The sequence below is a fragment of the Nanorana parkeri genome, unplaced genomic scaffold (genome assembly GCF_000935625.1).
Source record: "Nanorana parkeri isolate BGI_ZX_2015 unplaced genomic scaffold, ASM93562v1 scaffold233, whole genome shotgun sequence".
Lineage (NCBI taxonomy): Eukaryota > Metazoa > Chordata > Amphibia > Anura > Dicroglossidae > Nanorana > Nanorana parkeri.
The window spans coordinates 25,388-39,706 of record NW_017306501.1 but is presented as its reverse complement, the minus strand read 5'-3'; the positions used below and the strand labels follow the sequence as shown (position 1 = coordinate 39,706).

General features: G+C 44.7%; 1 protein-coding gene across 1 annotated transcript; it reads right to left on the bottom strand.

Annotated features, from left to right (window-relative positions):
- Window positions 1–5,618: 5,618 nt before the first annotated feature.
- Window positions 5,619–13,964, bottom strand: ACOT13 (acyl-CoA thioesterase 13). Its single transcript, XM_018556301.1, has 3 exons — window positions 13,839–13,964; window positions 8,861–9,045; window positions 5,619–5,840 (listed from the first exon to the last, which is right to left on the bottom strand). Exons 1-3 carry the CDS (start codon window positions 13,920–13,922, stop codon window positions 5,684–5,686), a joined length of 426 nt encoding a protein of 141 aa, XP_018411803.1. The 5' UTR covers window positions 13,923–13,964; the 3' UTR covers window positions 5,619–5,683.
- Between the last annotated feature and the right edge of the window lie 355 nt (window positions 13,965–14,319).

Below are 14,319 nucleotides of genomic sequence, written 5' to 3'. Positions count from 1 at the left end.
GTAACTAGAAATCACAGGGCCCCATAGCAAAATTTTGTATGGGGCCCTGTGATTTCTAGTTACGCCCACCTGATAACCCAAACAGCCCACCTAAGGGTGACCCTGCAGAGCCCACCATAGACTCTGGTAGGCTCTGCAGGGTCTCAGGTGGGCGGTCAAGCCCTCTTACCTGTCAGCCCTGATCCTCTGTCCGCCTCCTTCTCCTCCAAGATCGACTCCTCCGTCACTGGGCCACGCCTCCTGGATCGCCGCCGATGACGGGCCCAGCCACCTCCTGCGAAGCTGCTAGTTGTCACCAACTCAGCAGCGGCTGTGAAAAGGAACGGAGCGTTCCTCCTCACAGCCGCCAGTGACAGCCAGCAGCCTGGCTGTCCGAGCAAGATGCCATAGCTATAGCGACCCAGGCGGCCCGCATGGCATCAGGGAGATGTCCTGGCGGGGCCCCGCCGTGCCCCGGGCCCCATAGCGGCCGCCTGGGTTGCTATGGTGATTGTTACGCCACTGGGTATAGGTGATAGGACAGCAGGAAGAAGGGTGTACATAGGTTAGCTTTAACATAGCCATCAGCGTTAAAGGACAAGTGCACCTTTAAATATCAACTCCACACACATTGGGGGGGATTTATCAAAACTGGAGCAGACAAAATCTGGAGATTTGCACTTCAATCAGCTTCTCTGCCTCATTTTCAAATCCTACCTGAGCAAGCTGAAGAAAGAAGCTGATTGGTTGGCATGGGCAACTGCTCCAGATTCTAACTGCTCCAGTTTTGATAAATTCCCCCCATTGTTTTTTTCATCAGATACAGGTGAAACTCGAATAATTAGAATATCGTGCAAAAGTAATTGCAGTAAGTGCTGCAAAAGGGGCCCAAACCAAGTACTGAGTACATATGCATGCTTGTACTTTTCAGAGGTCCGATATTGTTCTATGTACAAACCTTGTTTTATTGATTGCATGTAATATTCTCATTTTCTGAGATTGTGGATTTGGGGTTCTTGGGGTTTTCATGAGCTGTAAGCCATAATCATCACAATTATGACAAATCACGGCTTGAACTATCTTGCTTTGCAAGTAATGAGTCTCTCTCATATATTAGTTTCACCTTTTAAGTTGCATTAGTGAAATAAATGAACTTTGCACGATATTCTAATTATTCGAGTTTCATCTGTATATCGGAGAGGTTACATAATCTCTGTATGATTCTAATAGATGTGTTACAATTGGTTTGTTTTCCTCTCACTTCCTGTCCCATGTCACTGACACAGGAAGTGAGGGATTTAAAAAAAAAAATAATTTTAAGAGCCCGTGGACGTGCATCATAAAACAAACTTCCCCCAGTGAACAAAAAAAGTGAACCGTGAAATCACAGCACACAAAAACGTGCACAAGGGTGCTTGGTCCTTCAATAAAGAAGGGACCTCGAATTCCCGAACCCCCGGGGCGCAAGGCTCCTGACAGGGGTTGAGATACTTTGGTCCACCAGCCCGGAGACTGGCGGACCCCGATCCTTTGGGGACCTGCCGAAACAGGTCCCACCAAGTACTAGGTAGGGAGCTCTCCCGAAGAGAGACTCCCTGGTTCGGGAGGAGGCAGAGAACCCTATATTAGGGCACAGAACCTCCTCCCCTGCATCGGGAATAGGCCCCGAAGGTACCTTCACCCTAGCACTCTGTGGGTCAAATTTAAAAACACAAAAATGTGCCAATCGTGCATGAGGTGCAATAAATAAAGGAATAGTGCCAGTGCACCACGCTGACAGGCCCTAGGGGCCGGGTGCTATAAAATTGCCCCGGACTAGCCATAAGGCCTGTCCAAGAGCAGAAATTGCAAGGTGGTGTGTGATCAAGTGCACAGTGAGTCATGTGGGTTCCCACACCCAAGTGACTTTCTGAGCACCCCTGGGACGCCACCCCCAGGGGGCACAACACCACGGGCTCTGCCGCCTCCCAACCCTCCAGCCTCGACCAAGCTTCGTATCCATTCCCAGGAAGTGAGGGATAATGTAGGCACGCACCTCTGGAGAAGGGTTAGAACCTTTTGTCAGGTATTTACTGCTATCTGTATTCCCACTAGGGAGATTTCACTTCCTATTCCCGGTGGCACCATAAATATCACACAGCAGTCTGTTTATTATTTCATGTTGTATGTGGTGCCCTCTGATTGTGTGCTATTTAGACCTGCCTGTTAGACATTCTGAGCTTCCCCAAGCTAGTTGTAACATCTCCCGCAGACCCGGCCAGCGTCACGGACTCGAGCGGTAGCTCCGCTCGAGAACTCCCCCCGCCGTGTCATAAGCAGCGGCCCCACAAAAGTCTGGCGTTCCAACAAACCCGGGGTGAAGGCCTGACGTATGCCTCACACCGCCACTTCTATCCCGCGGATCCAACCTGCCTGACAAGGGTTCCCAAAGCCCTCCACAGACCGCCTATCTCGCTACAACATTACAGCTTCCCTTTGGAAACCACCTAACAGCAAATATTCACCCGTCTGGCTCAGCTGGCCATTGGGGTTACAATGTATTGCCTACATTACGTGGATTGAACTGTCTATACTGAATGGGCGTACTCTGTCGCCACCTGCTGGACACACACGGATTACCCTAAGAGAAACACATACTGTGTTTCCCCAACATGCTTGATGTGAAGTGATATCTTATATCAATGAGTGCTGTATTCAATTGATTCCATAGAAGTAACCTGCTCATCTTCTTGTATGTGACGTAACATATCAAACACTATCCTACCTCAATCAATACTGCTCCCATATATTTCACCATACACAGATATATGTGCAATTAACATATTGAACTGCCTAATTGGGAACCATAGCAAACGTATAGCAGAGACCTGAGTCTTTCTTTTGTTCTACTTATATTTCTTAAAGTGTAGTCAGAGTAGTACTAGGAGGCGGTACTATGATGCACTGAGATTGTTTGGCCAGTATTTACTTGCCATCGCGTACTCCTTGGCCAGAGCACGTGAGATTAAACGTGACTCCGCAGCCGAGTTCCGTCCTCCATATCATTAGCATATTACACTAGTTACTTTTAACTTTTGATGTGTGAAGAGGCCCCTTTAGAGCACATGTGTCAAACTCAAGGCCCAGGGGCCGAATCCGGCCCACCACGCCATTTCCTAGACTTCTACTTTCAGATCTAGGTATTAAGTTATTAGTAAAATCAGTGATAATCGAATGCAGGGGCAATTATGATAAAGATTACCGTAGATACATTTATATAGTCTTACAGGCCCTTTGAGGGCAGCCATAATGCTGATGCGGCCCACGATTAAATTGAGTTTGACACCCCTGCTTTGGAGAGTCAGAAGAGTTATGATCCTGAAATGCTTTTTCACTGCTAAGAATTCCCAGAGCACATCCTCTGTAATATGCCAAGCAGGAATAAACTACAATCACTCTGAGTCTTCTTGGTAAGTTGAAACTACCTGTGGATCTAGTTGAGTCAGCAAGTTGCCATACTGTCTGCATAGTCTGGGTCTCAGGTGGTATGCCTGGTGGAAATAATAAAAATGATTAGGGCGCTGTGCAATGTGAAATTTGAGTGCATTTCCCCCCCTGGGATCTTTACAGCTGCCCATAGGGATCCATACCTGTATGCGGATATGCTCCTGTAGTTGCATAAACACGTGCATGTGCACAGATGTACAACCTCCAGTGCAATCTACCTTTGGGTTTTAGATCCGTGAGCATGCATGTCTGGCATACACCTGCATACAGCCATTAATATCTATGGGTGGCTGTATGTTGCACCTGTGACTTCTGGTCAGGGAAATAGACCCAAATTTAATGTTGCACAGCCCTAGGCACCCTTGTCCGTGAGCCCTTAGCTGTTGTCAAGTTTTAAGCAAAAGCTTACAACACCCCTCTCCTTTGTCACTATAAGACTTATAGGTAACTCTACTCCTTTCTAGGTCTGCTGCAGCCTCTTCTCCGTCGATTGTTTGGTATTCACAGCCTGTCTTGTGCTAAGGTGAGGATGGGGATCTGCCAAAGAGAGTAAAAGCAGTCCACCCAGCAAGCTATCAGGGCTAACCATATTTTTTATATAGCAGATCCGTGCCCTCACACTGGCACACATGCCAAGCTGCATGCAGAGAAACCATGACAGGGCAGCAGGCATTGTGGAATCTATACTGGGGGGATACAATCTGTGCAAATACCTATTGATTATTATTGTAGAGAAGTTGGGGGGTTAACTTTGCAGGATTTTAGCATTGCGCAAGAAAGCTTTTTCAGGCTTACTCATTGTTTACATTTACAATTGCAGCTTCATTCAGCTGATGATTGCTGCATCCTTTCAGTGTGAAACTAAGAACTATTCTAATTCTGTCCAACGTGTAGCTGTTGTTGATTCACTTTTTTGGCAAGCTTTTAAAAGGTACCAGTATAGAATGGTTAGAATCCCTTTTTCGCTCTATGTGTCCCGTCGGGGAGATTTCCTTTCACTTCCTGTATCTGATATACAGTAAGAGGTCATGCAGGAGCTTGATAAAAGCTTAGAAATGCTTGCTGTACATGCTGCTCTTATTCAAGCTGATAGGCAGATTGTCTTAACTAGGGATGCACCGATACCAATATTAGTATCAGTGCCAATATCGAGCATTTGGCCGAGTACTCGTACTCACCCAAATGCTCCAGATACCGGAACTTCCAATATCAGGAAGCCGGGCAGCAAGTCATTACACGACTCCCGGCTTCTTCCTGATTAGCCGAGAAGCTGGCTCAACGCTTGCTCATCACCAGGGAGCTGGCTTCCCGGCCAATCAGGAAGCTGGGCGGCGTGTAATGACTTGCTGCCTGGCTTCTTGATTGGTCGGGAAGCTAGCCAATCAGGAAGCCGGGCGGCAAATCATTACCCGCCCCCCGGCTTCCTGATTGGCCATGAGCTGACTCCATGCTTCCTCGCTACCTGATGACGAGAGAGCATGGAGATGGCTTCCCGGCTCACCAGGAAGCCAGGCGGCAAGGCATTACAAGCTGCTCGGCTTCCTTCATGGGACTTCTGGTATCGGTATTGGCGAGTACTGGAAAAATAAATAACGGTATGTGCCTCCGTAGTCTTAAAATAAGCTCGCAAGTATCTAGTTTCATTCAGGTTGATGAAGACCAAAATGGTCATTTATATCATAACCAAGCTATTTTTGCATTTCAATATCTATTTAACACACACACACACACACACACACCTATAAAAACGGCTTTAATTGTATTCCTTTAGCACTACGTTTTTATGTTAAATACTACCATATTCATTTAATTGTATAACTTTTCAGACTTGGTAGTTGATTTAGTAAAACTGGAAAAAATACATTGTGAACAAAAGTAAGGTCACAGCCAATAGCAAGGCTCGAAATTTCATTTTCTGTCCGAAACCTTTGGTCATTTTGTCCATGAAATTATACTATTTTGGATTTTTGTAAGTGATAAATGTGTTACACTTATTTCATAATTAAATGTAAACTAACAGCCAGTTATGTGCATCAAAAATCCTAATGGCTAATTAGCTATCTGAATAAATGCATTGAGCCAGTTGTACGTTTTGATCAAAGGCTTTTTATTCAGTCCACAGACATGCATGCTACTCTTAGTAGTAATTCCTATCCCCTAACTTAGAAAGGTTACAAAATCTTCCATCAAAGCACAAACATATTACTCCATTAAACTTCTATTGCCCTAGATGTTTTGTATGTCTTCCTTGTGCTATTATTTTTCCAGTTTCTTTATTTACTAAATCTACAGTTGCAAAGGCCAAGCTTCTTCCTTGCTTCAGAATCTGTGCGGTGATGAGTACCGATTCCCCAATTTTAGCAGCATTCATATACCTTAAAAACAAAAATATAAGATTCCTATTAGCTGTAGGTACATCAGTACAGTACCTAAAATATACCATGACAATTGTATGTGATTAAGTATGGATTAGGTGTTATGAATATCTTCACAATTGATCATTCAGACCTTAGACTTCGGGGCCTATCTACTATTATTATACAGGATTTATATAACGCCAACAGTTTGTACAGCACTTTACAATATACAGGGAGACAGTACAGTTATAATACACTTCAGGATAAAAAGGTTAAGAGGGCTCTGCTCAGGAGAGTTTACAATTTAAAGGGAAGGCAAAGTGATACAAAAGGTAATAACTGTGTGGGGAGGATTTCATTGAGAAGGTAAAGTTTAAGTAGTTAGGTAGAGGTGTGATGAGTTTTCAGGGATCGTCTGAAGGCAGATAGAGCAGGAGAAATCCACATAGGTTGGGGTAGAGTGTTCCAGAGGATGGGAGAGGTTCTGGAGAAGTCCTGGAGGTGAGCATGGAGAAAGTGTTCAGGGAACTAGAGAGCAGGAGGTCTTTGGAGGAGCGGAGTGAACGGCTGGGGTGATATTTTGAGACAAGGCTGTTGATGTAGCTGGGGCAGAGTTGTAGATGGTTGTATTAAAGAACAGCTCTAGATACAATAAAAAGCAATGTATTGCATAAATAGGACTTGTACTTCAGGAGCACACATCTTTTCCACTGCCTGGTGCCAGGATGAAACCTCCTTTGACAACTTGGAGGAACTTTAAGCTTGCAAATACAGTATGTTGTACACACGCACAAAGGTCTTGGTCTGTATTTAAAGCTCTTTCGCTTTATTTCGTAGGTATGTTTTGGACCATGTGTAGCCCTTTATCAAGCTACAAAAGGTTGCTAAGTGAAATGGAAGCTTTTTTTACTGCCATGCTTATATAATAAAGAGAGAGAGAGAGAGAGCTTTTAATACAGACTTGTGTGTGGGATGTACTACATTTTTGCATTGCATGAATATGCTGGGAACATGTGGAAATATGTTGTAGTAGAAATGTTCTGTACCTGCTGCCCAAGTTCTCTACATAGAAACTACCTCTCCTAACTGGACAACTAATAATACATTTTCAACACAAGTCAGTGTTTCTTGCTGGGGAAATGAAGCAAGTAGAACTGAATTCCAGCATCTCTAGAACATTTCATTTTTTCCAAATGCTTCTGAAGATCATATGCTTGCTATAGGCACAGCACCATCTCATGGCTGAAGCAGATATTTAGTTCTTTATATCTGTAGGAAGCAAGCGAGGCAGGGTCTCCGGAGTCCCACAGGAGCCTGCTCTTTGAAGTCAAGTGTCAGTTTACATTTTTGGGCAGCCCAAAAGTTCTCTTGAAAGTGAATCTGTACTCAGAATTCAATGTAAGCTGGCATTAGCATGTAATGTGTACCCAATGGTTCATGCACATACCTTCTGTTATCCAACAGAACCGAAATCCATAGATCTGAGACATGCAAACATGGTCTTTATCATTGGCACTTGGATGCATCCTCTCCCTTCACTACTGGTACATTAATGCGATGGGCTTCAACATTGACCAATAGAAACCCACCACCAGAGGTAGGAAGGAGTAAGATCAAAGAACAAATGAGAAGTCACTAACTGCATTCTAGAGCAAAAAGCACCTCCTGGTACCTGCACTAACATGCCAATAGCATTTAATATGACATGTGGTGAGTATAGGTATCCTTCAAAGTATCTATAGACATAACTGATCAAAGCTAGATAAGGGTTTGATCAGGAAACAGCATCTAAAGCATTTTGACCTGACCTAAAGGCGTGGGAACAAAACAAAAAGATTGAAACCTAAAATCCAGACAAATGCGTTGCGGGAGCTGTTTGCTTCCTAGTAATATACTCCAATAAAAAAATATATAATATAAAAACCTGGAATAAAAAAATTAGTTTTTTTTTTACAATTTAAGTCCCATGTCTACAATTTATTTCCAGTTGCTGGATAAATTCCTGTGTTTATATCTGCTTCCCTGTGAGCAAAAATGGGAGAAGGATTTGAGCCATTCTACAAGCATCACTATCGCCCTCTCATCGGATGGCACAGCTTTTTTTTTAAATAATACGATTTTATTTCAATTTTGCAATATACAAAGTACAAAAATACAAGAACACAGAGAAACATAATACAGACACGTCCGGTCATCCACCTAGTCCCATCGTATGCATTCACATTCCGTTTCTTTAGAACATGCGCAGTGGGTAGATATGCATATGCTCTCTCAACTAATACTCTGTAGTCGCATGTAATGTAGTGGGGCTGTCGCACATATCAAAAGGCATGCGCCTTATTTTGTGTACTGCACACCACTCATGGAGTGCGTGCGTGTGGGATGGCACAGCTTTTTAATCGACACCGAATGTATTGTACCACCAAGTTTCTTTGTAACATTGGCCTTCGTCCTCATTTAGGGTTGTGGTAAATGCGACTGACCCCATAGCAGTTTGATACATCTGCTATGGCAGTGTCTTAAGCTAAAAAGATATTGGGCAGAGGCGATTGATACCAGTAATAGGGTCATAGGTACTTCCCTGACTTGACTCTGGACCCGCGTATCTGTATTCTGGGACATGAAGCCGGCTCCATGCAGATTGGCTGGGAAGCCGGCTTCCTGGCCAATCAGTAACGAGCCGGTCAAAGAGCATGTAGGCAGCTTCCCGGGCAATCAAGAAGTCGAGCGGCGGGTAATGGCACACCGCTCGGCTTCCTGATTGCTTGGGAAGCCGGCTCCATGCTAGAAGTACCAGTATCGGTACTCTGTATTGGCAAGTACCGAAAGAAAAAAAATCGAAAAACCGCTATCGGAGCACCTCTGATCTTTAACCTGCTTTGCTGTTTGTTGAGACAGAATGGTTAATGGCTGTTTTGAGCTGTAAATGACATGTTCATTTTTTGTGGTTTTTTTTTTTTTTATAGGGTTGTCTTTGTATTAATATAACATTTTTTAAATCAAATCTAAAAAAAGAAATGACAAAAGCATATACATACGTAATATTCATGTCCACACTAACACCTGGAGCTCCTCTGTCTGTGTTTAACAGGGCAACTGTGGAAACTACATCAACCAAGGTAGCAGTTAGGCCTCCATGTAATGTACCACCACGGTTTGTGTGATCCTCGTCAACTTTCATTTCACAAACCAGCTTTCCAGGACTTGCAGATATAAGTTGCAGCTGGAAAATTAAAACAGTTATAAAACTATAGTGCATTTGTTAGTTTAAAGCTGAACTCCAAGCTGGAAAAAAAAATCCTCCCTCACACTGCAGGGGTTAATGCGTTAATTCTAGGGGTAAAGGAATATGGAGCAACACTTACCTGATTCCTCGCTCCTCCTCTCTGTTGCACACTTGCCTCCTCCACATACAATGCAGGACTTCAGGATAGTCGTGCATCGTATGCAAGGATGCCGAGGGACCGCTCATAACCCGGAGTGTCAGGGAGAACAAAATCCTCAAATCATCTCTGAATTGGTGCTAACACTGTTCTTCCTCCTGGAGGGTGACTACTTTTGTTCCCCATGGTCCCTGTATGTTGTAAAGTAGCCACCGCTCCAAGATCACTCCCATGATGGACTACAATCTAGAGCTGCAGCTAACGATTATTCTCAAAATCGATTAGTTAGCCGATTATTAAGATCGGTTAAAAAATAAAATACATTTTAAAAAATGGCTCCAGTGATGGGACTACTATTTTTTTATTGAGATTGTAGTCCATCACAAGAGCAAGCTTGGAGAGGTGGAAGTAAAAAAGAAAGTGTGGTGTGCAATATAGTGAAATTAAAAGTGTAAAATTATACAGCAATGAATGCAGAATGGCACTGGCTATAGAGGACTCCAAAACCTAGCAATAGTACATTATACAGCACAATGCAGAATACCACCAGCTATAGAGGAATACAACAAATCCCAGCAATAGTACATTATAGCTGACGGTATTCTGCATTGCGCTATATAATGTACTATTGCTCTATAGCTAGCGGTATTCGGCATTGCACCACTGTATAATGTATTGCTGGGCGTGAGGTGGGGAAGAGGTGGCGGCGCGCAGCTTGTGTGGAGCCGTGAACAGGGCCAACTAATCAGAGGCCGATTAATCGATGATTGAAAAAGTTGACAACTTTTTCAATCATCGATTATAATCGATTATGTCGATTAGTTGTTGCAGCCCTACTACAATCTCATGTTTAGTTTACTAATTTGTAGTGAGTTTGTAGTCCATCACAGGAGTGAGCTTGGAGCGGTAAAGGAAAATCATTCCACTCTTTCTAGGCATATTCTTTCTCGAGTCACTCTTTGCCTGTCTATGCCAGTCAACAGCTGAAATCATGGGCAAGCAAAGAATAATTTGATATGCCTTGTTTGATGTGGAAAGGTTTGTTCAATCGTGGTATGTTGGTATTAAACTACCCTGGAGACAAGCAATTAGAGCAGTGGTTCTCAACCTTTCTAGGGCCGGGACCCCTTGGTAACATTTGCCAAGTTGTGGTGACCCCCAAAGATAAAATTTAGGGATGACGCGGCTGCTGCAGCGACATCTGGAGGGGTGGCGGGAGAACTGACACTGCTGCGCTAGGAGAGAGCTGAGGAGGACTCTCACCTTGCACAGTGACCCACAGGTTGAGAACCACTGCTATAGGCAAAGACAGGACCGGGCTTTGCAGCTGGAACTAGAAGAATTGGATTTAAAGTGTGTGGCTATATAACGTATGAGGTACTGTACATACTCCGCAGTACTGTCACTGATAGGGATGGGCTCGGGCGTGTTCGCAGCTCCACGCGCCGAGCCCGCCAGGAAGCTGACAGTGCGCAGTGCCAATCACAGGCACTGAGACATTTCCCGATCTCTGCAGCTGCGGACCGGGAAAATGGAATGCATAGCAAGAGGTGTGTTTTACATATTTTTTTGCTTGAATACATACATATTGCACCCGCCCTCTGCTGCTGTCAATCACTAAAAGGGGACATGATGGAGAACTTCAGGTCCCCCTCTGCTGATTGGCAGCAGTAGAGGGCGGGCGCAATAGCTAGTTTGCTATAGGCTTTTGCACAGTGAAATAGCCAATAGGAATCTAGCTATGCATTCCTATGATGGGTTGTTTTTTTTTTCTGACTTACGGCGGCCCCAGATTTAAAAAAAAAAAAACAGCAGAGAAAGGTCCCGACCTTTCCGGGAGAAAGTGTTTCTCTCCCGGCGGCCGAGAGCCACTAGGCGACTCCTGGCAAATCGTCATTCGACCCCCGAGGGGGTCCCGACCCACAGGTTGAGAACCACTGAATTAGAGGAAGAGCTCTGAGGGAAGAGTGCCTTGTAACTGGCAGCAGTGGATAGTGACTGTAGTTGGGAAATAATCCTTCAGTGAAGGCACTAACTAGATCACATTTTTCATTACTGAACATTAACATAGTTGATCTAAACTGGTGATTGTTTCACGTTATAATGCTAGAGGGTACTCGAGGACAGAGTTTCTCAACCGTTTTTTGCAGTCATGGTACCCTTTAAAAGTATGCAAATCTCAAGGCACCTCGGTTTAAAATGTAAAAATTGCATGTGGCTCCTCCGGAATCTTTACCAGAGCCTTATCTTATCTTTAAGGGGGTACCCCATGCAAAAACAGGAAAATGTGGTTGTCCCTTTCACATCAGTATCCCCCCTGCACATCAGGATTCCCTGTTTCACGACGGAGCCCCCTTTTTCATCAGTGTACCCTTTCCCATTAAGAGTCCTTTCCTTTCACATCAGGCTACCCCATTCATATTACAAGCGCCCACTTCCGGTACTCGCGGATACTGAGTACCGATACCGGTACTTCCACTAGCATTGAGCTGGCTTCTCGGGCAATCAGGAAGCTGGATGGCCGTCCGGTTTCTTGATTGCCTGGGAAGCCAGCTCTATGCTGATTGGCCAGGAAGCCGGCTTCCCAGCCAATTAGCATTGAGGCTGCTGTTTGGCTGGCTCGATGTTGATTGGCCGGGAAGCCGGCTTCCTAGCCAATCAGGAAGCCAGGACGCAGGTCATTACCCGCCGCCTGGCTTTCTGATTGGCCATGAAGCTGGCTCGATGCTGATTGGCTGGAAAGCCAGCTTCCCAGCCAATCAGCACAGAGCTGGCTTCCCGGCCAATCAGGAAGCCGGACAGCAAATCATTTCACACCACCGAGTTACCTGATTGGCAGAAAGGCAGCTCTATGTCCCTTCACAGCACTTCCGGTCAGTGGAAATCTTTCTCTGACCGGAATTTCCAGTATCGGGGGTAAGTATCAGAGTACTTGGACAAGTAGGAGTACTCCCCCAAATACTCAGTATCAGCACCCATACCGATACTAGTACCGGTATCAGTGCATTCCTAGTCCTTCATCATACCAGATGCCCTCATTGGATTTGCGCAATATTTCTGTTCTGTAAAAAAAATCTAAATTTTGGATGTCCCCTCCCTTAGGTTAGGGGAGGCCACTGCGGATTCACCAATATACTTGCCTGACAGTAGATTACTATAAATGGATTTGTTAAAGCCCATCTCCAAGATCATTTCAATCCCCTCTAACTGATCACCGGAGCAAATATCTAAATGCCCATTCTATTTAGCTAAAGACGCGGTCACATGATCCTTCAGTACCAAGTCTTCTCTCCTTTGTTTACATCTGGTGGGGTCCCTCTTCAGGTGTCCACACCACTGCCTGCGTGATGTGGACACTTCCTATTGGTTAGCCAGTGGCAAGGTTCTACCAGCATCCAGAAGAGCAGACATCATCATGGGATGGCAGTAGAGGACCCGCAGTATTGGGGGACTTTGCAGCACTGAATTCGCAGTCCTCTGCACACAGAAATGGTGGTGGCAAGGGACATAGGCAAGTTTAACTTGCTTCAGCAGGTAAGAACCAAAAAAACCTTGCAGGATGGGTTATAGGTTATAGAATGAGGTTTTAACACACACAAAACCATCCGTAAGAAGGTGTCGTCATCTAAACCACATATCCATGTCGCAGAGATTTTGAGGAGAGATGGGGTTGCTTTGTAGCGGCAATTCCTTAGAGGGGTGTCTATTGAGGAAGACTTCTATTCAGAGAATACATCCTATTGTCCTCTGCTCATTTTTCTTTTTTTTTTTACATTAGCCCTACGTATGGTTAAAGCTGACCAGATACACTATACCAGTGGTGGCGAACCTTGGCACTCCAGCTGTTCCAAAACTACAAATCCCAACATGCATCTGCCTCTGGGAGTTATGTCTGTGGCTGTCAGAGCCTTGCAATGACTCATGGGACTTGTAGTTCCAAAACAGCTGGAGTGCCAAGGTTCGCCACCACTGCACTATACGATCTGATTGCACAATCTCTTTAGGTCTACAAACAACTATGCAGTGTTAGGCTGTGCGCAACTGGATAGAAATTAAAGTGACACTAAACTCAGGAGTTAAATATTAAAAATACATTTAAGTACCTTAACTATTAACAAAAATGTATCTTATTTGTGTACCACTCAGCTGTAGACTCTCAAATCATACTGACACTGCCCTTCCTTCTGGAGGGTGACTACTTTTGTTCCCCATGTCCTTACGTGTTGTAAAGTAGTCACCACTCCAAGCTCTCTCCTTTGATGGACTATAATCTCAATACAAATTAGTACACTAAACATGAAATAGTGTAATAGTCCATCACAGGAGCGAGCTTGGAGTGGTGACTACTTTACAACACACACAGGGACCATGGGGAACAAAAGTAGCCACCCTCCAGAAGGAAGGACAGTGTCAGCACCAATTCAGAGATGACCTAGGGATCTACAGCCGAGAGATGCAAAAGTAAAGTAAAGTATTGAATGCATCTTTAAGATTTACCTGAGTTTAGTGTCACTTTAAATGGATTGCTTAGGCTTGTCCTCGTATCACCCACACATCCAAAGAAGACTGGACAGATTGTACAACGCTCAGATCGTATGGTATATATAATAACCACCAACGCAAATCGTCATACCTTATTCAGCACTCTGTCAAAGCCGGGGCCTTCACTTAACCCTTTCATAATCGTCCTCAATGCATTCAAACCCATGGAGCCCATGACTGTTAGACACAAAGTGACAGCAGGTCACCTCTGCAAAGTGAAGGAGCTGGCGACAAGACTCCGCCCAAACCCCGCCTCCAAACTTTATAAATACGAGTGGGTGTTACTCGTAGTAGAGATAACGAGAGGAGCGGTGCTGAGGTAACACTGTCTATCAACCGGCAGAAGGTAAATTGTCAGCGGCCAACTCTGCATATACATTTTTACACTTCCGGAGTACACAAATCACGTGTCCTAACTCGGAAACTGGCAGCTGCGTCGCTGTTGGTTGGGAAAGGTAGACGTCTTTGTGTTCTCCGCTAATCATCAAGCTTATGTGCGGTGTGACGCTTAGGATTGGGCAGCGTGGTGCTCGCGGGTAAAGCAAACTTCGGAAGAGAGATTCTCCCGCCCG